The 23915-nt window shown below is 36.2% G+C and overlaps 7 protein-coding genes across 8 annotated transcripts; 4 read left to right on the top strand and 3 right to left on the bottom strand.

The window, feature by feature from the left end:
* Nucleotides 1–334: 334 nt before the first annotated feature.
* On the top strand, nucleotides 335–2604 carry LOC101897523 (transcription termination factor 5, mitochondrial). Its single transcript, XM_005187436.4, has 5 exons — nucleotides 335–450; nucleotides 509–775; nucleotides 838–1816; nucleotides 1876–2100; nucleotides 2163–2604. Exons 2-5 carry the CDS (start codon nucleotides 646–648, stop codon nucleotides 2482–2484), a joined length of 1656 nt encoding a protein of 551 aa, XP_005187493.2. The 5' UTR covers nucleotides 335–450; nucleotides 509–645; the 3' UTR covers nucleotides 2485–2604.
* Nucleotides 2605–2727: 123 nt separating this feature from the next.
* On the bottom strand, nucleotides 2728–4001 carry LOC131802402 (putative tRNA (cytidine(32)/guanosine(34)-2'-O)-methyltransferase 1). The gene is made up of 4 exons (XM_059122593.1): nucleotides 3815–4001; nucleotides 3492–3740; nucleotides 3026–3432; nucleotides 2728–2967 (listed from the first exon to the last, which is right to left on the bottom strand). The coding sequence occupies exons 1-4, from the start codon at nucleotides 3933–3935 to the stop codon at nucleotides 2806–2808; spliced, it is 939 nt and encodes a 312-aa protein (XP_058978576.1). The 5' UTR covers nucleotides 3936–4001; the 3' UTR covers nucleotides 2728–2805.
* Nucleotides 4002–4255: 254 nt separating this feature from the next.
* On the top strand, nucleotides 4256–5515 carry LOC131802384 (ribosome production factor 2 homolog). The gene is made up of 3 exons (XM_059122576.1): nucleotides 4256–4384; nucleotides 4452–4667; nucleotides 4732–5515. Exons 1-3 carry the CDS (start codon nucleotides 4365–4367, stop codon nucleotides 5438–5440), a joined length of 945 nt encoding a protein of 314 aa, XP_058978559.1. The 5' UTR covers nucleotides 4256–4364; the 3' UTR covers nucleotides 5441–5515.
* Nucleotides 5479–6380, bottom strand: LOC101897179 (COMM domain-containing protein 2). The gene has a single exon (XM_005187434.4). The coding sequence runs from the start codon at nucleotides 6202–6204 to the stop codon at nucleotides 5530–5532; it is 675 nt and encodes a 224-aa protein (XP_005187491.1). The 5' UTR covers nucleotides 6205–6380; the 3' UTR covers nucleotides 5479–5529.
* A 248-nt stretch (nucleotides 6381–6628) lies between these two features.
* LOC131802382 (ralA-binding protein 1-like) lies at nucleotides 6629–9845 on the top strand. Of its 2 annotated transcripts, none has more exons than XM_059122573.1 (5): nucleotides 6629–6886; nucleotides 6948–6970; nucleotides 7154–7717; nucleotides 7782–8090; nucleotides 8759–9845. In XM_059122573.1, exons 1-5 carry the CDS (start codon nucleotides 6803–6805, stop codon nucleotides 9633–9635), a joined length of 1857 nt encoding a protein of 618 aa, XP_058978556.1. In that variant the 5' UTR covers nucleotides 6629–6802; the 3' UTR covers nucleotides 9636–9845. The 2 variants fall into 2 exon arrangements, with proteins under 2 accessions (XP_058978556.1, XP_058978555.1); XM_059122572.1 differs by having other exon boundaries at nucleotides 6634–6886; nucleotides 6948–7080.
* Nucleotides 9846–9956: 111 nt separating this feature from the next.
* LOC131802383 (fatty-acid amide hydrolase 2-like) lies at nucleotides 9957–11858 on the bottom strand. Its single transcript, XM_059122575.1, has one exon. It carries the CDS (start codon nucleotides 11718–11720, stop codon nucleotides 10164–10166), a length of 1557 nt encoding a protein of 518 aa, XP_058978558.1. The 5' UTR covers nucleotides 11721–11858; the 3' UTR covers nucleotides 9957–10163.
* Nucleotides 11859–14274: 2416 nt separating this feature from the next.
* LOC101896470 (malate dehydrogenase, mitochondrial) lies at nucleotides 14275–17401 on the top strand. The gene is made up of 4 exons (XM_005187430.4): nucleotides 14275–14448; nucleotides 14738–14945; nucleotides 16304–16500; nucleotides 16563–17401. The coding sequence occupies exons 1-4, from the start codon at nucleotides 14383–14385 to the stop codon at nucleotides 17100–17102; spliced, it is 1011 nt and encodes a 336-aa protein (XP_005187487.1). The 5' UTR covers nucleotides 14275–14382; the 3' UTR covers nucleotides 17103–17401.
* Nucleotides 17402–23915: the final 6514 nt, after the last annotated feature.

The raw sequence follows: 23915 nt of genomic DNA on the forward strand, positions 1-23915 counted from the left end.
TAAGACACAGCTGCTGGTGCTATGAACTCTCAGACCAATTTTGAAATTGAACATTTTGAAAGAAAAATTATTCAAATTGTTAAAAATTATTGAAAAATTTATATCATAACAATCTCAGATTGGTCTCGCATAAAAAAATTATGAAAATCTTCTTATTAAAAAAAAATTAAAAATGACATTGATATGAAGCGTTGATGCATCTACCTGTATTTTTCTACCATGGTAGAACACTTTACCCGACCAGCTGTTTAATTATTTTTTTCGATTTGTAGAGACCTAGTTTTCTTCATTTGTTTTGAATAAAATCCTTCATTACATACTGTTCATTAACGGCGCTGACTTTAAAATGGGGCTTTGTAATCTCGTCGAACCTCATTATACGGTGTTTACCTCTCGTTTCGTTATTAAATAATTGAATGTTTATAAAGAAAAACTTACAACGTACATATGGTAAATAATAATATTGATATAGAGGATAATTTACAAATTGTTTGTTTATATATTTCAGATTTTTTGTTGCTATTGGTCTGAACACGTTTAAGACGAATTCGCCTACGATTGTTCATAACTGTTGAATGCCGGGTTAAGTGGAAATTGGGAAAGCTTTAAATTAAATATTTTAAATAATTAGCAAATGAGCTAAAAATGTATATGCGTAACAAATTCCTACGCAGCTTCATTGCTGTGCTCCCAAGAAGTTACGCCACGAAAAGATCCCAGGCATCATTGGATACGAACGATGAAGTGGGTGCCAGTTTCTTTGCCAAACATATAGGTATGAAATGCGACGCACATTACAATTTTTACTTTATTTTTACACGGCATGGTTTCCTGCAGGTTCCAACTACTGGAAGTGGCATGCGGCATTGCACAAGCATCCCGAATTGAAAACGTTGAAAAGCAAAGATATCTTAAACTCGGCAAAGGCATTGAACAAACTGGATTTTACGGTTGATGATATTCTAACAAGACCCATGATTCTCTATACAAATGAAATGACATTGGAGAATCGTTATGTTGTGCTAAAGGAATGTGGCTTTGTGGAAATAACAATTCCATTATTATCCAAATTTGTTGCTGCCATGAATCGTAGTGTTGTATCCCTAAAATCATTTCGATATATATCGTATGATACAGATGTTGTAGAACGTTTACGCACAACCTTTAGCGATGTAGATGTTACATTGTCGCCAGATTTGGAATGCAATGAAAGTTTAGAATTGAAATTGCTTCGGCAACGCATTCTCAATTGTTATCTTAGACAGAAGTTGGGTGCATCTTCAAACGATATTGAAAAGATTTGGAAGACATATGGACGTCTACGCCATAAAAGTTTTTCTTCTATACAAAGTGTTATTGAAGTTCTTACCAAGGATTTAAAATTCTCCTACGAACGTATAATTAAGAACGCCTTTCTTCTGTATGCTGATGCGTGCAATGTGAAACGCATAATAAAGGAGGTGCCAACAATTGATGGTCAGGATATAAAGGAATTATTGTACAAACGACCCAAGATCATGATGACGTCCTGCGATGGCCTTTTAACCACCATGCAACACATTAGAGAGTTTGGCATTGAAGAAGGTGCTATTCTGAGATGTTTGGAAATTCTAACATTGGGCCCAGATACCGTACTGGAACGTTTAAAAGATCTTAATGAAGTTGAAGAGTTCCAAGTCCTAAGCTCAAATCCAAGAGTGTTGCGATTGGTGCACTATCAAAATAAGGCCAGACTGAGATTGGACTATTTGAATCAATTAAAAGTTCGTTGTGCTTCCCTGCATATATTATCGTGTAGCTCGGAGGCATTTGCAAGGTAGATTTAAGGAAATTTTCGGTAACAGGCCTCTTTACAAATGACCGCTATAATTTCAGATTTGCACGTGACGGTTCAGACAAGACGAAAGGTCGCGACGTTGTTGTATATCTTTCGAATGTCATGAATAAAAACGAAAGTGATTTACGTAACCTGCTCTCCAGGCATCCAAATTGGTGTCATATTCCTGCCATACAAGTCAAGCAATGTTATGAGTTTTTAATAGAAAATAAGTTTTGCACTCAGGACATTTACAACAATATTCATATGCTGCTCTATCCAATGTGAGTTGAATGCCTGTTTGAAAATTCCTAAATTAATCGATTTTCTATTTGCAACATTTCAGAAAACGCATAGAGGAAAAACTGAAACAGCTGAATACAACGGATTTTGTAAAAGAAATCAAAACCATAGAGAACTGTGAAGAACTCACAGCAAATGAGGTGCTCACTTTAGTTTTGTATTTAATTGAGAGTGAATTTCATTTCACCGGAGATGGCATTTGGACTGAGCAGCACACCCAGCATGTGGAAAATTTCAATAATCTACTGCCCGATTTTCCCGAAAGTCTTAATAAAATCTATAAATATGGTTTGAAATCAGGGTCCGCATCAATATCTTCCAAAAAGGAATCGAAAGATTCATTTAAAGAATATGTCTTTAATTGAAAACCTTTTGTACATATACACTTATTATTTATAGTTAATTATTGGCTAAGCTAAAGATATTGTTGTTATAAATTTAATTAAAAGAAAACCAAACGATATTTTCAGCACTAAGTGTGTTAGATTTCAAAAATATTTTTCGGTTTGTATCTCTAAAAAATGTTTAACAATTTGATATTTGTTAAAAGGGCCGAGGTGATGAAAAGTATAAGATATACCTTTAAATTCCTTATCCAATTGAGCTACTTATCTTTAAGAGATTTGGAAATCGTTAAACATTTTTATTCTTTGATTAAAATTGATTGCTTTAACTTTATTGTTCACCTATTTTCCGCTCTCCTCCATATTTGTTTCATTGTCATGTTTAACTGTTATGGCCTTGTGTTTTATGGAACAATTCTTTAATTTTTCCAGAATTTCCTTATAAGCTGGAGATATGGGCTTCTGCACAACTTCACGGTACGTGTATTCCGAATCATCGTCCAGCTTGAAAATAAAACGCAATTAAATCACAATTTGTTAAAAACAAAAATGTCAAACATACATTTAAACTATACGACATATCTGAATCGAATCCTCTTAAATCGCCACATACAACGAATGGTATCAGTGTACGATTCACTTCAGACTCTGTGGCTTTTTGTATGACCTGGACATCATCGATCATGGGATTAATCATCTGCGGTATGTAACCATCTGGACAACGGTAATTTTGACACACCACAAAGGCTTCTATGCTAGAATTTCTTGAGCTAGCCGGTTTAGCAATGGAAACTTTTTCAAAAAATATTCTCAATTGGGAATAGAGTAGGCTAGTATCTTTGCCCCGGAATATTTTGGCAACAAAATTTCCTCCCGGCATTAAAACATGGGTTGTTATGCTTAATGCAGCCAACAACAATTGACTTTGTATGTACTCATCAATATCATGCAGGCCGGTTACATCTGGGGCTGGAAAAGTAACGAAAAATATTTTTTGGAGAGGTCATATTGTCAACATAATACCTTACCTCCATCACATATAACCAATTGCGCTTTTAGATCTTCTCCGCCAAAATGATCAATAATGGCTTGGGCTGTTTGAATTTTGGTAATGTCTCCCTGGATTTGTATGATGCCGTTTAACGGGGCCATGGCCTGCAGGTCAACGGCAATGATCTTCACCTTTTCCTTGTCATTGCTGTTCTCGTACAAACGTTTCGAGAGAACTTGAGACCAGCTACCAGGAGCCGCACATAAATCAACGGCTCTTGTGATTCCTAGAAATCGTTATCAACAGGAATTAATTGACTTAAAAGCAGCCTCTTATTGTACTATCCGTCATCACACATACCATCTAATATATGAAATTGTTCATCGATTTGTAACAGCTTAAAAGCACTTCGTGCCCGCCAGCCTTCTTCCTTTGCAAGGCGGTAGTATATATCACGTTTATCCTTGGAAGTTTTTCCCATTGCGTTGATGTTTTCCAAAGTAATACAACTTAACAACTTTGACTTCTCTACAATTGCTGAACTCAAATAAAGACAGAGAGAGAGAGAGAGTGTGAATATTATTATAACAGAGATGCCAGACTGCAAACAGGTGGTAAGTGCACATTGTGTTTTACGAATTTTAAGAGAAAATAATAAAAATAAACTTATTTATTTTTAAGTACTAAGTAAATATTTAAACTAGAATTAATTCAATTCACACCCTTATTAATTACAATGAATACATTGTACTTTGCTTCCCTTAATGAGAGGGGAATCATTGAAAAATGCCGACAGCAATTCATATTTTTTCACGGGTGGCAACACTCCCAAGTAAACAAATAAATGCTCTCTGACTTTTCTTCTGTCAGAAATACACGTGTATAGTAGTTGGGAATTAAAAACAAAAGCATGTCTCTGTTAAGAATAAGGTATATTTTTAAATTTTTTAATAAATAAGTAAATATAAACAATAAAATTTGTTTTCTATCATTCAAGGAAACCCAAAACCCGCAAGGGTAAAAAGCTGTTATTGGCTCGCGAGCCACAATTGATAGAAGGTCCCCGGAATATGCTGTTCTTGGATGGGCGAAAATGCGGTGGTGATGTCAAATCTTGCATGAAGGATATGCAACAGCTTAAGAAGCCTTTGGTAAAGGTATTGAATAGAAACAATGATATTACACCATTTGAGGATCCCACATCTTTGGAATTGTAAGTTTTGTCCCAAAAAATGAAGAGAATCCTTTAAATTTATTCAAACTCTCGTTCATTTCAGTTTAACCCAGAAAAATGATTGTGCCATGTTTGCATTTGGTTCAACGTCAAAGAAAAGGCCAAACAACATTGTATTGGGGCGTATTTATGAAAACGAAATCCTTGATATGGTTGAATTGGGTATCAAGCGCTACATGGCAATGTCTGAATTCAAAACTGAAAAAATTGGCACCTGTGTTAAACCTTGCCTGGTCTTCAATGGCCCCAAATGGTCACAATCCGAGGAGTTAAGACGTTTAAAAAATCTGCTAATCGATGCCTTCCAGAAGGACAAAGTTGAAGCAATCCGTTTACAAGGCATAGAACATGTTATGAGTTTTACATGTACTGAGGACCTGAATATCTTACTACGTTCCTATAAAATTCTACTCAAAAAGTCGGGACAAAGAACACCCCGCATCGAGCTAGTTGAAATTGGACCCTCCGCAGATTTCTCCATTAGACGCACCAAAATTGCATCCGAAGATCTGTATAAGCAGGCACGCAAGCAGCCCAAACAACTTAAGGTTACCAAGAAGAAGAACATTACCCATGACGAGTTGGGCAATACCCATGGTCGTATACATTTAGGAAAACAAGAACTTGGTAAAATTCAAACACGTCGCGTTAAGGGTCTGAAGAAATCACCAGAAGAGAAAAAGGCTGATCGTCAAAAGAAAAAGGATCTAATGAAAGCCGCAGCCCAAGAACTATTAACAAATAATGAATAGATTTACATAAGTTATATAGAAGAAAGGAACTTTAAATGTAAGTTTTAATAAAATATATACTTTTATTTACACTAATTCTAGGTTGATATTTAATGTATTGCTGATATTATGTTGCGTATACGTCGTGATCTAGATTCCATTAGGGCCTCTTCCAAAGATTGTATCATGTGGACAAGAGAATTTATATCAGTTTGTATTAATAAATCCTTACGATTCCTTTTCTCATCTTCATGTATCTCTTCACATGGATTTGGCGAATCTTCCAACAAATCTCGGTTTTCATTCTTTGGTTCTGTATGCAAATACAGTTTCATGGTTACAAACACCTGGCGCTGTTTCATTAGAGCTCTAGATGCTAAACGAACTTCAAGTCTCCACTCAAGATTGACTAGCCGGTATGCTCTAATGTTCGCAGATTTGATTGATCCCTCTATGAATTTCTTTTTGCTTGTCACAAACTGTGCTAAAATATCGGTGACCTCCTCCTTGAAGCCATCTAACTGCATTAGGGGTTTTTTGACACCATTTATGTCTGCATTACATTTGGTTGCTTCGATTAGTATTGATATCAACGCCTCCACAGCCTGCTGCACCTGCTGGGGCGTTATGTTATATTTCTTGGCTATGGCTTCATAAATCTGTTCTTGGGGACCATTTGTTAAGTAGTCAAAAGCTATTTTGCACAGTGCTATAACATCTTGAGGATCACACATCCGTAGTGGCTCCAAGTGCGACTTTTGTAAATTTTTTATAATAAATGGCATGATTAAGTTTTTATTGACGAAATATAAACACAAGGTACGAGAAAAAAAACGTTGTTTTTATAAAAACAACATTTATGGGATTAGTCCTATTTTCCAACAAGAAAAAAACATTTCTTTTACGTTTGCCGGCTATCTTGTGGGATTTAACGCCGTTTGACTATTTTTTGTGTGGCTATGTTAAAGTTCATGTCTCAGTTTGATGCGAATAGAACAGTGTTGGTGCATTTTTTTCGATGACGGCGGCGTCTCATTAGCTGCGAGATTTCGGCGCCTATTGAAGGTAATTAAAAAATTAAAGTAATATTAAAAAAATAAAACTTTTTATTAATTGAATTAATATTAAAAAAATAAATCTTTTTATTTTTTTTTTAATTTTCATAAAAATTTGACGAAAAACACCGGCGTGCCATATTTTTTGGTGGAGATCTTTAGCCGATAGAATTGGCGGCGGCTTACAAATGAAAAATAGGCCGGCACGTCGCCGTTTCACAATCGACCTCTGGCTCAATCCCATAATTGTTGTTTTTATAAAAATTGCAATAAAACAGAATATAAAAATTAAAATAAAACAACAAAACAATGGACCTTGATAGTCCAGATGTGGAAAAAGAATTTCCTGGCCTATATGCGTCTGACGGAACAGAAGGAAGCAAGTCAAGGAAAATTAAAGACGAAAGTGACTGTAAGTATCATGCACCTCACAACTAGGAACTCGAAATATAAAATTTCATTCATTGGAATAGACAGCGAAGGTGATCACGATAAGGTAAGTAAGAAAGTTATTGGCCGCCGCAAGGACAAAAAGGATAAAAGCAAAGATAGAGGATATGCCGCTCTAGAGGGAGAAAGTTCGCCCGAAGAGGAATTAGATGCAAAGTAAACGTCTACATTGGAAATTTAAAAGGTCCAAACAATATACATGGAATCTATAATTGTATTTTAATTTCAGAAGCCCATCTAAATCGAAAAAATCGAAAACTTTCAAGTTCACATCCTCCAAGAGCAAGGACAAAAGGGAAAAATCTCGAGATAAGGAAAAACTTGACAAGGCGGATGACAGGCAAAAGGATAAAATAGACAAGGATAAGCACTTGGATAAGGACAAAGAAAAGGATCACAAGAAAAAGGACAAGGATAAGAAGGATAAAAAAGAAAAATCCAAAGATAAAGAAAAGGACAAAGATCGAAAGGACAAAAAGGAAAAGGTGAAACAACAGTCGAGCATTAATTCGGAAGAAGTATTGGAATTGTGTTCGCCGGTTTTTGGAGTCTCCGTCAGTTTGGCCACAGAACGCAGCCGGTGTCATGACGGCCTTGATTTGCCATTGGTTGTGCGTGATTGCATTGACTATTTGCAAGAATATGGCTTGAAAAATGATCAAATCTATAGGGTGGAGCCGGCAAAAACTCGTCTTCAACATTTCAAAAGGCTTTACAATAATCGCGAAAGGCTCACCGAGTCCGATGAACTAGATGTGGCCACAGCATGTGGTCTGATGAAGTTGTTTTTAAAGTAAGTTCCTAATTTTGGTGTTTTAAAAATGGGGTCGATTCAATTGCAATTTCTCCATTTACAGAGAATTACCGGAACCAGTTTTAACAACTGATCTCATTACGAGATTTGAGGAGGTGGCCTCTCACCCCAAGGTCACAAAACAGCAGGAGGAAATTACTCTACTTTTGGAACAAATGCCAAAGTGTAATAAAATCTTATTGTCCTGGCTACTACTACACTTTGATTCTGTTATACAGCATGAAAAGTATAACAAATTAAATGCCCAGTCTCTAGCCATGCTGTTGAGCCCGCCTCTGCAGATGTCACATCGGCTCTTAGTGACATTACTTTGCTATTGTCCCACCCTGTTTCCGGACGTTCAACTTGTCAAGTGAGTTCTTTAAGAGGCCAAAAAGGCCCCAATGTTTGTAATTTACTTACTCGAAAGTCTGACAGAAAAAAATGCATAGATCATGGAAAGGAGGTGAATAAGACAAAGAATGTCACACTTCTCCCTCTTAAGGGCAAACAACTTTTTCTTTATCGCTTCCAAATTTTGCATGATTTCCTAATTTGTGGTTAGACATGTAATATTTATTTAATATTATTTAAAGTTTCTAAAAAGCTATTTTCGGATACTCTTATAGTTTATATACGATATATATTTTATTACCAAATGTATATATCCAAAGAAACTTGAGAAGACTTTTGACAGTAACACCAATGTGTCAGTCGTAGTTACGTCGCAACAACTAAACTCTAAAAAATCAACATATTAAGGTAAAATGTATGGAATGTGAATGCATTCTCCCACATCTCCCCCAATCGCCTATTATGAAGATAAATATAATGTTTTTGAAAGATAAACTCATGAGAAGATAAGAAAAATGATGCTGCTAAATAGAATAGATCAGCAGTTATTAATTGTATATAACATGAAGAACATCCAAAAGCCAATGCGTTTTGCTAAAATTGTGAATTTTTTAGTCAAGTAAAAATAAAAAGTTCTGTCATTTTCACACACAATTTTCATCGTTGTAATTTTGTTCATTTTTTTAGGTATGTACCACCCATAACATCATCCAGCCCTAAACTACCAGACACCCCGGATGAAATACAAAAAGAGCTATGTAAACAAGAGAGTTTATTGAATCAAATTCATTCTGAAATGAATGCTGGCTATGTGACCAAGAAACGTGAGGAACAGCTGTGGGAGGTGCAGCGTATAATAACCCAGCTAAAGAGAAAACTGAAGACATTTGAAAGGGGTAAAAGTGAAAAATCTATAGATGAGGTTGAAACGAATGATGATGCTGTAGATTCCGCTTCAAGGTCACAAAATACAGAGAAAATGGCAACATTGAACAAACCAGATGGAGATTCAGCCAAGTTTCAGAAAGTAGTAGCATTGGAGATAACTGATAATAGTATATCTCCGAAAAGTAATAAAGATATGCCAGATGTTAACAAAAAGTTTGAAGAATATGTCTCAGTGGCACCTCCAAACAACACCACCGAAGTCATGTATATGGATGAGGATACTGGTCTACTAATGGTTTCAAAATCTCATCCCGATTATGCCACTTTGCTCAGATTGCAGTTGGAAAATCAAGAATTATTGGCATGGAAGTCCCAACTTCAGGCACGTATAAGTGCCGAAAGAGCTGAAATGTTGCAATTAAAGCAGTTATTACAGCAACAAATGAAAAATAAAACAGCTGCTGTCGCCACCACCACCACCACAAATTCGACTCAAGACAATGTCATATCCCCAGCGCCCGGAACCGAGGACTATGAACGCATTGTTGAACATTTCATGCGTGAAAATGCTCTGCTGGAAAACAAAAAGTTGATGTTGGCCAAAGAAATATTCGAAGAAAACAAACAATGTATAGCCTTGCAGGTTGAACTGGCAATGCAAAAATTTTCCATATAATTCGCACACATTACCATCACCATGGACCCATCAAAAATACTCAAACATGACACAAATAACATTTGTTCTAACCCTATACTATACTCATCTCACATTAGCAAACTAAAACTCCTCCTATAACCATGAATGTAATTCTAATATTTACGTAATTTCAATTTAATTGTCGATCAAAGCGAAAGGCTAAATAAAAGTAAACACAGCTGTAAAATATCTTTGCTTTCATCATTAGAATTTTGAATATGTGGTTGGAGAACTTCTGCAAGCATTGTTGTTGCTGTTTTTGTTTATATTTTGTATCGCGTCAATTCAAAACAGCTCTCATTATATTATTAGTTTATAAAATATATTTATTGATTGCATACGTAAATATATAACAGTCATTGTTTTCTGAATACCTTTACCATTATGTACATAGCATTAGCTTATAGCTCTTCAAAACGTACCTCTACCGATTTTTCAACAACTCTGTATAAAAAAGGGGATGGGGCGGAATGTGCAAAACAACTTTCCTCATCATGACATCGCGGCTTAAGGTTGCACCCAGCCACCAAATTGTCGTTCAAGCTCTTCGGCAACAGCTATGCAAAAACGATCATTCATATCGCTTGCAACAACTTGAATACCCAATGGCATGCCATTTGAATCTAGACCCATAGGCACTTGAGTTACGGGAGTTTGCAAAACATTAAAAATGGAGAAGTAACTGAAATCGAGGAATTTCACCAGAGGATAGTAGTGGAATGGCGCAGTACGCGGAGAACTATGATAGAATAAAACACCATCATCACCAAGAAGATCCTGCAAAGCCTTCTTTAGCTCTTGCGTGGCCGAGCGTATGAATTCCTCTTTCTCCTTGGGCAAAATACTGTCGATTAGAGAAAATATGGCTGCCATTGTAAATTCACTTTGTCCTATCAGTTTCTTGAACAGCTCTACAAATGGATTAAGCTCCACACCATTGCCCAGGAGATTGTTGAAATTGGCCGGTTCCTGGGTCATCCAATATCTCCACATTTTGCCACTTATTTCCAGATGGGGCAATACTGCCAATTTCACTTCGGCCCCAGTAATATTTTGAAAATGTTTGCGTATTTTATACATGACCATTTGGGTTTCTCTATTCACGGGATTACATTGTTTCATATTGTTACATGGTATATAGAAAAAGCGCAGCTTTTTCAAGTCAACCGGTTTAGACAGTTTCAATTTCTCAGCCATAACAGGCCCTGTCAAAACCTTGAATATAGGCATCAAATCTTTGGCATATCGTGTCATGGGACCGGCAGCGACCATCGTATGTTCCTCCTTGCCAGTACGGAATGTGCAGCCACGCATATTTACCACATTGCGTGTGGGCTTATGACCAAATACACCGCAATTGAATGATGGTATACGTATGGATCCTCCAATGTCTGTACCAAGACCAAATGCCGTGGAACATGATGCTATGAGGGCAGCTTCGCCACCACTGGAACCGCCCACTGAACGCCTTAGATCATAGGGATTCTTTGTCTGGCCAATAAGTTTGTTGCGAGTCTCAATCCATCTATTGACTTCGGGTACACTACTGGTTGCTATAATTATGGCACCACTCTCCTTCATAAGTTTTACACATTCAGCATCTTCGGGGGCTCGTTCATTTTTGCGTGACACCAGACCCAATGTGTGAAGTTTTCCTCCCACAGCTGTACTGTCCTTAGTTGTAAATGGTACGCCCAAAAATGGTTTGGCCAGCAATTCTTCCTCTGTGTATTCGCCATTATCCAATTTACGATCAATTTCTTCGGCCTCCTTTAAAGCTTCGGCTGTAAATGGACCATCGACCACAGCATTGAGTTGTGAAATGCCCACCGCTTTGATGCGCTCGCAATATACTTTCACAACATCATATGCTTTGAGTTTCCGCTGGCGAATTAAGGTCGCCAACTCAACAGCACTTTTCGAAACAACTGGTTTCTCCTGTTCGCTTGGTGGACTACATTCTTTTTTCACTCCCAAATACCAACCCAGAATAAATTCCAATAAGGAATCTATGACAATATGGACAATGGTCAGTAGGGTGGTGACAATTTTATTTTCCGCCATTATTTTAAACTTGATGGAACTCTATGACGACGTTGGACGAACTTTGCTCTACTATTGATCGTAATCCATGAAAAATCAAAAAAAATCAATGTCAATGAAAAGAGACGAATCAAAGAGTAAACAACAAACGAAGATGATTAGGAAAGACACCACTACCATTACGTTGCACCCGGTATTAGTGAAACAGGTGTCGCGTCAGAGTTGCCAATATTTATAAATATGCATTCATATGCAATAAAGCGTTTCTACAAAAATAAGTTGATTTTTATCAAACCATTGTTAATTTTTTATAAATTTTCATTCATTTTAAGGACATTTTGATTGTTCATTGCACGGTACAATGCTTTACAAGGTAGGGCCATTGCACAAGAGTAAAAGTAGTATCCATTGTAAAATAAAGAAGGTAAAGTAAATTCAAATAAGCATTCCTATCCAATGACTGATTTTGGAAATACTTTGTTTTTATTTTTTAGAACAACAAATACATACACAAAATTGACAGAAGTCGGGCACATTTGGGAAAAAATTGTCACCAGCTGGTAGCCCTACTTTAGCTTTTTAGTTTTTTTTTCTAAGTTAACCATTATGTCCGTATAATAAGGTAAATTTAAACATCTTAATTTAATTCTACCACGATTTGATAACATCTCATTGTCAGAATATATATTTATAAATCCATTGTACGTACACAAGTCAGACATGGGAACTTGTTTTCTACGTAGTGAAATATGACAAGTTAAATTACAGAAAATGCGGAGATGGGTATGCTTATTGGAAATGTCTTCACCTTTTTAATTTTACCATTGTAATGCAAGAAGTCTTTCAGGCCAAAATTGTTGGTTTTTGGCTTTATGATGAATTTTAAGGAAATATGTGTTGTTTAGTTTGTTGTATTTGCTTTTCTTTGCTGTTATGTGTTTTTTATGGTAAAATTAAGAAGGTAAAATCATTTCCAATTGCAAATCCTTACCTTGTCAAAATTCATTGCATAGAAAAAAGGTTCACATCTCTGATTTGTGTATTTAAAATGGATTTGTAAATATAAATAAAATGTATAGTTTTGACAAAATTGTAAACATATAATGCATGAATTTACCTCCTTATATCAACATGATGATTTTTGTAACTTTTTTTGGTTGCCGTTGTTTTGATTTCGCTTAAGCTGGCCATAGACGAACGATAAATTCGAGCAATTTGTTGGGTTTGTGGTCGCGTTTTTACGTCTGTGGGGTAGTTTGCGAACAAAAAATTTTCAAAAACTTGCAATTTGTTGGCAAACAAATCATACGTGTGTGGGCTACTGCGCAAATTTTAAGCCATTTTGCCATTTCAGTTGCTCTTCAACCATTGTAACGAAAGCTCGTGTAGTGCACACAAAAAATGGCAAGCAAAGACTTTATGATAGAATTTTTTGATGTGTTAAAAAATGAAAATGCCATTTGGCAAACAAAAAGTGAAAAATATAAAGACAAATTAGAAAAACAAAAATCATGGGAAAAACTCGTAACAAAATGGAAAGAGGTTGACAAAAATGCTTCAGTGGACGTAGTAAAAAAAATATATAATTGCCTACGAACAACGTACAGAAGGGAGCTTCAGAAGATGCGCAAAAGCGAAAGGTCAGGTGCAGGTGCTGAGGATATGTACGTGCCATCGCTGTGGTATTTTGACCATCTTAATTTTTTGCTCGACCAAGAGACACAGTAAGCATTTCCATATTTTTGAGCGTTGCTACATGGGAATGCTTTTTTCTTTAGAGCAGCCACTATTCACTCAATTTTCTTTTTCTTTTTTTTTCGATTTTTTTCTTTTCTTGTTTTTTATTTTCCATGTCGAAACATGTATATATAATTAAAAGCGCAGCTGCATCAGCCGCTGCATCGTCGCACATGTTTTTTTAAGTTTCCTATCAACAGAAAAAACCAATTGTTAAATAAAAAATTTTCTGCCACAAAATTCAAACAGAAGCACAAACCGAAGTTCAAACACAAAATGAACATCATCCGCTTCGTAGCATATGCTTACTCTTCAACGTCGGCCGAATTATGATTTGTTCGAGCGTGTGTGGAGAAACGATATGCAATAAATCGCAGCAATAAATTTGCAAATCACACCAACAAATCGTTCGTCTATGGCCAGCTTTACACATTTCAGAGATCAAACGTTAATTCTTCCATATAAACTTAGCCTACAATAACGGTCATTTTCTCCCCGAAGCCTTCAAAATAAAACTTAATCGGCGTTAACGTTATCGTGATATGACTTTCGGTGACTTTGTAGTCTGCCTAAACTTCAATGGGTACTTTTTGGTAATTTTAACCAAACAGCAATAATATAATTTAATTTTTAACATAATTTTTTGTGATAATTAAGAATATTTGTATACGAATAAATAATTCAATTAATTTCTTTCCCATAGCAACAATATACACAGCGTTTAATAAAACATGTGCGGCATAAATGAGGCTGTACTAATTTTTGTACATTTTCAGTACTAACCGAATGTATCATCCCTATAGCCAATAATTTTCACGCCGATAAAGTTTTTTTGTTTCGCAAAAATCAAATCAAGAACTCAGGGAAAGTGTGCAGGGCAGTCAAGTTCAGGCAGACAAATAATTTGCAGCATAGCAGCGGGAGTTTCATTCTATAGAAAATCAAAATGTTGAAGCAAGCTACCAAACAATTGGCCATCCAATCCATGAGGAGTTTCTCCACTTCCAGACAGGTGAGAAAAATCTTTGTTGCAAAAAAAAACATATATTACCAACAGATTCTAGATTGTGTATGTGCTGGGCCTTCACATGTTTGCTCAAGTGTCGGGGGGGATTATTTGATATTAAGATGACATTGCGGGCGTTTGGCTCGCTTATATTGTAATACAATGTGAATGCATGTTTACGTAATTTTTCAAATTAATGCATAAAACAAAATCTGGAAATTAACTAAATGTTTTGTGATTTCTTAAGTTTTTGCCATATGGAAATTGATGTATATTTGTTTTCTGTTCCCCTTAGAACAACTACAAGGTTACTGTCTGTGGTGCCTCCGGTGGTATTGGCCAACCATTGTCATTGCTTTTGAAGCAAAATCCTTTGGTCACTTCCTTGTCGCTCTATGACATTGTTCATACTCCCGGTGTGGCTGCTGATTTGTCTCACATTGATACCAAGAGCAGCACTCATGGTTACATTGGTGCTGACCAGTTGGGTGATGCCTTGAAGGGTAAGTGTTCTAATGCATTTTACATTACATTACAACTATGCGCGAAAGGTCGGTCTGCTGTTTATTTGCATAGATGTAGCACAAAACGGAAATATATTTATTAGAAACAGTTTGAGGTTATGGTTATGGTTCAATCAAATATTCCGTTTAAAATGATAAACTTTTGTTACGTGTGTCTGGCTGGCTGGTGTTGATGACGTATATTACAGAGCGGCATGATAAACAAATAGTTTTTTTGTTTCTATTAATTATTACAGATAAATCGTAGCATTATAATTTTTACAATATTCTGGGGTAACAAAGAATTGTGACGTATATATTTTTAGTTGAGAATTTTATGATTTTTTACCTATCTTATCTTTCAATGAAGTGTTAACTTTTGCTGCTCTACATCTAATCCAAAAAATATATCTATTCGTCTTGTCGACTTTGCAAGCACTTTGAACCTTCTAGAACAGAAGTGGAGAATATTTGATGTTGATTGCAAATATGAATTAATAATCTTTGCAGATCTAATTATCATAGTTTTTTGTTGATTTATTTGACAATAACTAAATACATAATATGTGACATTTTGTGAATATAATAATTTGTCTTTGGCATATCATATGCTATCCCAATTGGAATTTGGTCACATGAATTTTAATAAAATACATTTTTCACTTTTGTAAAAACGTTGAGATATGTTACCTATCCTTTAAAATAATTAAGAGATGGAATTTTAGATAACTGAATATGAAATGTAACATTAGTGCCGTCTCGGCACACATTTGTCCTACCTAGGAATATTGGTAGGATTCCATTATTTCAGATAGAGGTTGTTATTAAATTTGATCCTCCAAAAAAGTAAATTTTTAGGGAATAAGGTAACGATAAGAAAATATTCATTTCGATGGACAATGGGTTCATTGAAACCATTACTCTTTAACATAACCTCTTCTTTTTGTATTGAATATCATTCAACTCCCATCTGGTCATTCAAGATTTGTTTGTATCAATATTTTGCATGACAACACGGGAACAAACTTGCATTAATCGAACACAACGTTATTGCAATATTTTCTGCCATTGAGAATTGTGTTGTTTTCAAGCTGAGTTTAAAGATTATCAACCGATGGAAAAAAATAACATAATTCCGTAAGAATAATAAAAAACGCAAATCATAAATGTCGTAAATAGAATATTGACCAGGGTGATAACAATGTTAATCGTTTTAGATAAGTTCAATACGTGTGCCACCTATCTAGATAGACTAAATATTGAACAGAAGCTTGTTTTCCTTTCTTATCGTGTACATATTTTTTTTTTATAAATTTATCGCATATACAGTTTCATTGAACTTGTTGTTATTGTTATAGGTGCTGATGTTGTCGTCATTCCCGCTGGTGTGCCACGCAAACCTGGCATGACCCGTGATGATCTTTTCAATGTAAATGCCGGTATTATTAAGGACATTGCCGCCACCGTTGCCAAGCAATGCCCCAAGGCCATGGTTGCCATCATCACCAACCCTGTCAACACTTGTGTACCAATTGCCGCTGAAGTCTTGAAGAAGGTAAGCAAAGGTTTTTAGTTCTGATAGTCTTATATAACATGGAAATCTTATTTTATGCTTAGGCTGGTGTTTATGATCCCAAGCGTTTGTTCGGTGTGTCCACCTTGGATGTTGTACGTGCCCGTGCCTTCATTGGTGAAGCCTTGGGTGTTGATCCCCAACAGGTCAACATTCCCGTCATTGGTGGTCATTCCGGTGTAACGATTATGCCCATTTTGTCTCAATGCCAACCCACATTCAAGGGCAGCGCCGATACCATTGACAAATTGACCAAACGCATCCAGGAGGCCGGTACCGAGGTTGTTAAGGCCAAGGCTGGCGCTGGTTCTGCCACATTGTCCATGGCCTATGCCGGTGCCCGTTTTGCTGGCTCCCTGCTCAAGGGTTTGGATGGCCAAAAGAACGTTGTCGAATGCTCCTATGTCCAATCCACTGTCACAGAAGCTGCCTTCTTTGCCACCCCCTTGGTTTTGGGCAAGAACGGTATTCAAGAAAACTTGGGCTTGCCCAAATTGAACGATTACGAGAAGAAACTCTTGGAAGCTGCCATTCCTGAACTTAAGAAGAACATTCAAAAGGGTGTTGATTTTGCCAATGCCTAAATTTAGCAGCTACACCACACATGCATTGACAAGAACGCGTTTATCTATCCACCTCCCTCATCTTTATACCTATGTCTATTTGGCAGGAAAAGTGTAGACATTAGAATAATTTATATAATTTCTGTTAAAGAAATAATCAACAACAACAAAACATTATGGCATAATAATACATACATACATATATGAAAATGTTTCCAAAGATATTATCTCAATAATAGAATAATATTCGAAATAACTTAAAATAAAAAACACATAGAGAAATTGATCATCTGGTATTGAAAAGATCTATCGAAATAGAATTATGAAGTTTTATTTAAAAAAAAGTAGATGTGTGTATGTTGAGGCGATCTGGTTTTTTGTGTGTGCTGCTGCACATGTACAGAAAGCTTAAAAAGCTTTTCCCAATGTTGGGTGATGCTTTCAACAAGTGTTAAAATAACATGAAGAAGTGTTGTTACGACAGATGCAGATAGGGGGCGCTGAGATGATGTATGCAAAAGAAATATGTAACAAAATAGGTTGGGAACCAATGTTATGTTATGTCCTGGGCACGGTAGAAGAGTACAGGTACATGCATAAAGACTTGGGAACATTGATATGTAAACAAATTTCAAATATTCTCTTACACATAAGTAGATTTTTATATGTTTTCTTATATAATTTGCATTTTTTGACAATTTTTACAAATTTTAATAATTTTTCATTCAACATTTTCAATTCCAAAATCAGTTTGACAGTTCACTGTCCCAGCAGCTGTGTTGATGTGTCTACCTATATTCTTCTACCATGTCAACCTATATTCTTCTATTGATAGGGCGAATTTAAATTATATTTTGACAGAAAACTTGGCCGTCAGATGGTCTTACTGGCCTACCTTATATGGGGCTTGTTTACATGTTTTAGTGTTAGAATGGTCTTAGCATAATTGTTATAAAATCAAACCCTTTCGAATACAAAGGGATATTGAAACAATGACCTACAACACCCATCTCAGAAAGGTTTTGCTCCGAACCATATTGTATTCCATCAATTGACTTACTGCCTTAATATAATTAACAATACCATGGATTCCGCCCGGTAAGGCATTGTAAACAATAAAACGCCGGCCGGCCGGCTTTTTTTTAATGAATGTAAATTTAATTTTTGATGCAAACAATTTATTCTAGACAGAGTCATCATTCCGTTTTGTGATTCCAAACATGAATTGAGCGTAGTATTCAATATAATCAACATATCATAATCAACTTTAATAATCATAAACTAACCACCGAACAACAACTGTCCCGACCAACTATCCAGCCAGCCATTCATTCATTCACTCATTGATGATGACAGGCCCAGGCTGTCTGCCCGTAAACCAATCGAGGGGATCATACCAAACCAAACCAAACGGCCTTGCACAATTTCATTTAATTACCGACAATTGAAATCGAAAGAAAGCAAAACAAATCAAAAGCGAAATTTCTTAATTGCTTGTTTATAATTCTTTCGGAACGAAATTTAATTATTGCAAGCGTTTTGATTTAACAATATAATATAATAAATGATGATTTCTTCTGAAGTGGTGGGTGTATATATGAATGTGTATATCGACAATGCTAGTTATCAATAATGGATATTTATTTGGGGTGTAGCAATAGGAATAATCTTCTGTAGTTCTAATTGTAAGGTACTATTTCTGCTCTAAGTGAATAATAAAACGGTTTTTTTTGTTTTAACTTAATTCCTCTGCCCTTTCACGTTACCTTATTGACAGTTGAGCAGAGGGCGAGTCCCGGTTTAGTCTTCGGGTTTTATAGAATTCTTAACGTGGGTTGCTAGCCTTAAGTCTATTATTCTTTGAACTTATAAATTGATCGAATTTGTTGTTTATTAGGGTATTATTAGAAATTAGAGTTATGCTCCCTGTGTGAACTTTTTTATTTCGCTGCATAAAAAATGAGTTAGAAGAAATGACCAACTGAAACCAAACGATCTGTAAGAAAAAAGTTAACAGTTTGAAATATTGAATAATACAGAGTGAGATGAAAAAACTGCAACCAACTTCAGACTGCAGTCATTTATAAGGGGGACATACATAAAGCGCATATTTGGCTGGCTTGAGTCACCGGCTGGCATCTTCGTAGGAGTTTTAGGTTTACTTAGTTCGATTTTGGACCTAGGCTCCTTTTTTCATTTCCGAATAAGCCAGCCGATGACTTAAGCCAGCCAGATAAGCGTTTTATGTATTCCCACCTTAAGCCTCTCTTCCGACAGCTGTAAAATTATTCCAGTGACAGCTCAGCCATATATTGTTTACAAGTTTTGACAGCCCATATATTTTTTACAAGCGTACAAAAGCATTTTGGTGAGAATTCAAGCGTGATAGTGTGATTTCTTTATATTTGGCTGGAAAACCACAAGTGGCTATCGTTAGGGCACTTCAGCATTTAAATGTGAATAAATCTTTTGTATCTCATGCCATCGCTCGTTACCGTGATACTGGTAGCGTAACCCGGCGACAAGGAAGTGAACAGAAGAAGAAAATAGCAACATCAGCAGAAATGGTTCGAAAAGTAAAGAAGCGACTTGATCGAAAATAGCTCGTGAGCTGAACATATCGCAATATTCCATTCGGCAAATATTGAAAAATGAGCTCGGGGTAAAGCCATTGAACTTTCAAAAGTGCAAGAACCTACACCGCAACAGAAAGAAAATAGACTGAAAAGAGCTAAAGAGTTGCTTCGCTCGGCCGAAAGTGGTGAACTGCCGAATTTGGTTTTCTCCGATGAGAAAACATTCGTTGTCCAGCAGTTTGTAAACAAACAAAATGATCGTGTTTACTTGCCAAAGAGGTCAGTTGAATATGTGCACCTTCGGTTGGCCACCAAAACTCAAGCGCCGGCCATTGTAATGGTGTGGGCCGCCATAACAGCCGATGGTCGCTCTCTGCTCATATTAATCGACCGTGGAATCAGAATAGATGCCGAATATTATCGCGAAAATATTCTGGAGTGTGTATTAAAGACTTGGGCACGCAAACATTTTGGCCGTAGACCGTGGACATTCCAACAGGAGAGGACATCGTACTCAGCACACGCCACCCAAGAATGGTTAGAAAATGAGGTTCCTCGCTTCATTTCCAGCGCACAATGGCCACCAAAATCTCCGGAAACTAATCCCTTGTACTATTGTGTCTGGAGTATTTTGGAAAGCAAGTTTTGCACTAAAAAATGCCAAGCTGTCGATCACTTCAAGCAAGGGCTTCGCCGGGAATGGTCCAAAATACCGCAGAGCAACATTCGGGCAGCGTGTGACGGTTTCATTGGCCGTTTGAAGGCCATAACTCGTGTCAAAAGTGACCAATTCGAAAAATTTAAACTTATTCACAAATTTGCTATTTTCGACATTTTTTGTTTTCATTCAATAAAATTAAAAAAATGTAAAAATGATGGCGTTTGACTTTGTTGCATTTTTTTATATCACCCTGTATGTGCCGTTACCAAATAAAACCATCTCCATCTTGAGTGTATATATTAAGGTGAGAGCATGGTAGAAAAATACAGGTAGATGCATCAGCGCTTGGGAACATTGATATGTCAAAATTTTTTAAATATTTCTTCAAAAATAAGTATATTTGTATATGTTTTTCTACACGACGCCAATCGGTGGTTGTTATAATATGCATTTTTTAACTATATTTACAAATTTGATAAATTTTTCATTCAACAATTTCGATTCCAAAATTGGTTTGACAGTTCATTGTCCCAGCAGCTGTGTCGAAGCGTCTACCTATATTCTTCTACCATGGGTGAGAGGCTATTTTGACTGGCTTAAGGAGTTTTAGGTTGACTTAGATCGATTATTGTAATAATAAAAAAAAGAAACCCATGGCACAATGAAATAAAGATAACCTCATTTCAAATTAGCATTCCCAGCTCTGTATTTTCTGTAATTTACCTTGTCAAATTTCAAGGCATAAAAAATACTTCCCATCTCTGATTTTGTGTGTATACAATGGATTGATGAATATAGATTTTGACAATGAGATGTTGTCAAGTGTATAAATTTGAAAAATAATGTAAACATGTTATTACATGACTTTTCCTTCTTAGTTCTACCATGCATTTAACTTGCAAATGGTACAGATATAAAGGTGGGAATACATAAAGCGCTTATTTGGATGGCTTAAGTCATCGGCTGGCTTCTTCTTAGAGGAAAAAGGAGTTTTAGGTTGACTTAGGTCGATTTTGGCCCTAGGTTCCTATGTTTATTTCCGAAGAACCCAGTCGATGCGCTTTATGTATTGCCACCTTAAAGGTACATGTACATAAAAAGCTTGAAGTCATGGCTAGACATATTAATGTCAAATTAAAATGGAGGACGGCATGATTTTAGTGCGGTTCTGTAATCTTAAGTCTGCTGAACATGCTATCAATATTTTTTATTATGAATCCCTGTAAGTTTTTTTCTTTTTGGGACATTTCCAAATTATTGTCAAAGAATTTTGGTCAACTTTCCATTTCATTATTACAGCTTTGATTTCTCCAACCAAAAATTCAAAACAAGAATAAAAGTAATAAAACAAATAATTTATGAAACCAAAACGAATTCCAAACATTGTATTCAGTCTACGACGACGACGACAACTTGCTGTTGATGATGTACCCTCCATACGACGACATACCGTCCGTCATATATGCGGGACATATTTTTTTAAATTGATTTTAATGAATCTTAATTGATTGCATCTGTGGTAGTAGCAACAGAACAACAAATGCTACTTGATACACATATGCATATGGCTGGCGATTTATGGGTGCGTGTGTAGATGTCTGTTGCATCTACGGCTCTGTTCATAGTACACCTCCTCAAAAGTCACAGAAGTAAAGTTGTTTTTCCTGGTTCTCGAGAAAAAAAAAACAACAACAACTAAACATGTAACATATTCTACAGATTCCATGCACGTTGGGAAAATTTTGATTCGATTTTTTTTTTTGGGTTTTCTGTTATGTAAAATAATTTAATTGGTTTTAGACAGCAGTAATGGTGGAATTAAAAAGGATATCTCATTTGCCAAATCGGTAATGGTAAACTCTTTTATTTATATTGGAACACATTTAATATGTAATGCCGTAACTACAGGGTGAGAAAAAAACTGCAACGAAGTCAAACGCCATAATTTTTAATTTTTTTTTTTTGAATGAGAGCAAATGTGTCGAAAATACATCAAATTTTTGAATAAGTTTAGATTTGTTCGAATTAGTAACTTTGACAAGAGTTATAGCCTTCAAACGGCCAATGAAACCATCACACGCTGCCCGAATGTTGCTCTGCGGTATTTTGACCCATTTCCGGCGAAACGCTTGCCTGAGGTGATCGACACCTTGGTATTTTTTAGAGCCAACCTTGCTTTCCAAACTCCACATACAACAGTCCAACGAATTGTACCCGGAATTAAGCGAGGAACCTCATTTTGTACCCATTCATGGGTGGAATGTCCAAGGTCTGCGGCTAAAATGTTTGCGTGCCTAAGTCTTTAATACACCCTCCAGAATATTTTCGCGATAATGGTCGGCATTTATTCTGAGGCCTCGGTCGATTAATACGAGCGTAGAGCGAGTTCTGGTTTCCAATCGAAGGTGCACAATTTCAGCTGATTCTTTGGCAAGTAAACACGATCATTTTGTTTGTTTTCAAAATGCTGGACTATGTTTTTTTCTCATCGGAGAAAACCTTATTCGGCAGTTCACCACTTTCGGCCAAGCGAAGCAACTCTTTAGCTTTTTTGAGCCTATTTTCTTCCTGTTGCGGTGTAAGTCCTTGTACTTTGTGGAATTACAATGGCTTTACTCTGAACTCATTTTTCAATATTTGCCGAATGGAATATTGCGATATGTTCAGCTCACGAGCCAAATCGCTTCTTTACTTTTCGAACCATTTCTGTTGATGTTGCTGTTTTCTTCCGTCCAATTCCTTGACGTCGGGCTACGCTACCAGTATCACGGTAACGAGCGATGGTACGAGACACAAAATTTGAAATGCTGGAGTGCTCTAACCATAGCCACTGGTGCTTTTCCAGTCGAATATAAAGAAATAACACTATCACGCTTGAATTCTGTCACGAATAACTTTTTTCTGGAAAATTCTTACCAAAATGTTTTTGTACGCTTGTAAACAATATAATGAGATGTCACTGGAATAATTTTAACAGCTGTCGGACGAGTGGCATAGAAATGACAGCAGTCTGAAGTTGGTGGTAGTTTTTTCATCTCACCTTGTACACAGAAATCAGAGATGGGAACCTATTTTTTATTCAGTGAAAATGTAGAGATGAATAGTTTCATTTGAAATGACTTCACCTCATTAATTTTACCATGGCTATATCTAAACACACAGGACTAAAAAACTTGATCTGTTAATGCAGCTTGAAGGGAATGCCGGAGTCGCACTCGAATTCTACCGTCGTTTCCCCTTATAATTTGACATTAATATACGTAGCCATGATGCAATTCTGCTATGTACCCTTAAGTTGCAAGTACATAAGGAGCTTGAAGTCATGGCTAGGCATATTTTGTGACATTTCACAAAGGGAGTACAGAGTCGCACTAAAATCCTGCCGTCGTTGTCCATTATAACTTGACATTAATATGCCTAGCCTTGACTTAAAGCTTTTTATGTACTTGCACCCTTAAGGTGGAATTACATTAAGCGCTTATTTGGCTGGCTTCTTCGTAGAGGAACAAAGGAGTTTTAGTTTGACTTAGTCCGATTTTGGCCCTTGGTTTGTTCATTTTAATTTTAGTTTAAAAATAAGAAACAAAATGCGAATTT

Source organism: Musca domestica, unplaced genomic scaffold (genome assembly GCF_030504385.1).
Source record: "Musca domestica strain aabys unplaced genomic scaffold, Musca_domestica.polishedcontigs.V.1.1 201, whole genome shotgun sequence".
In the NCBI taxonomy this organism is placed as follows: domain Eukaryota; kingdom Metazoa; phylum Arthropoda; class Insecta; order Diptera; family Muscidae; genus Musca; species Musca domestica.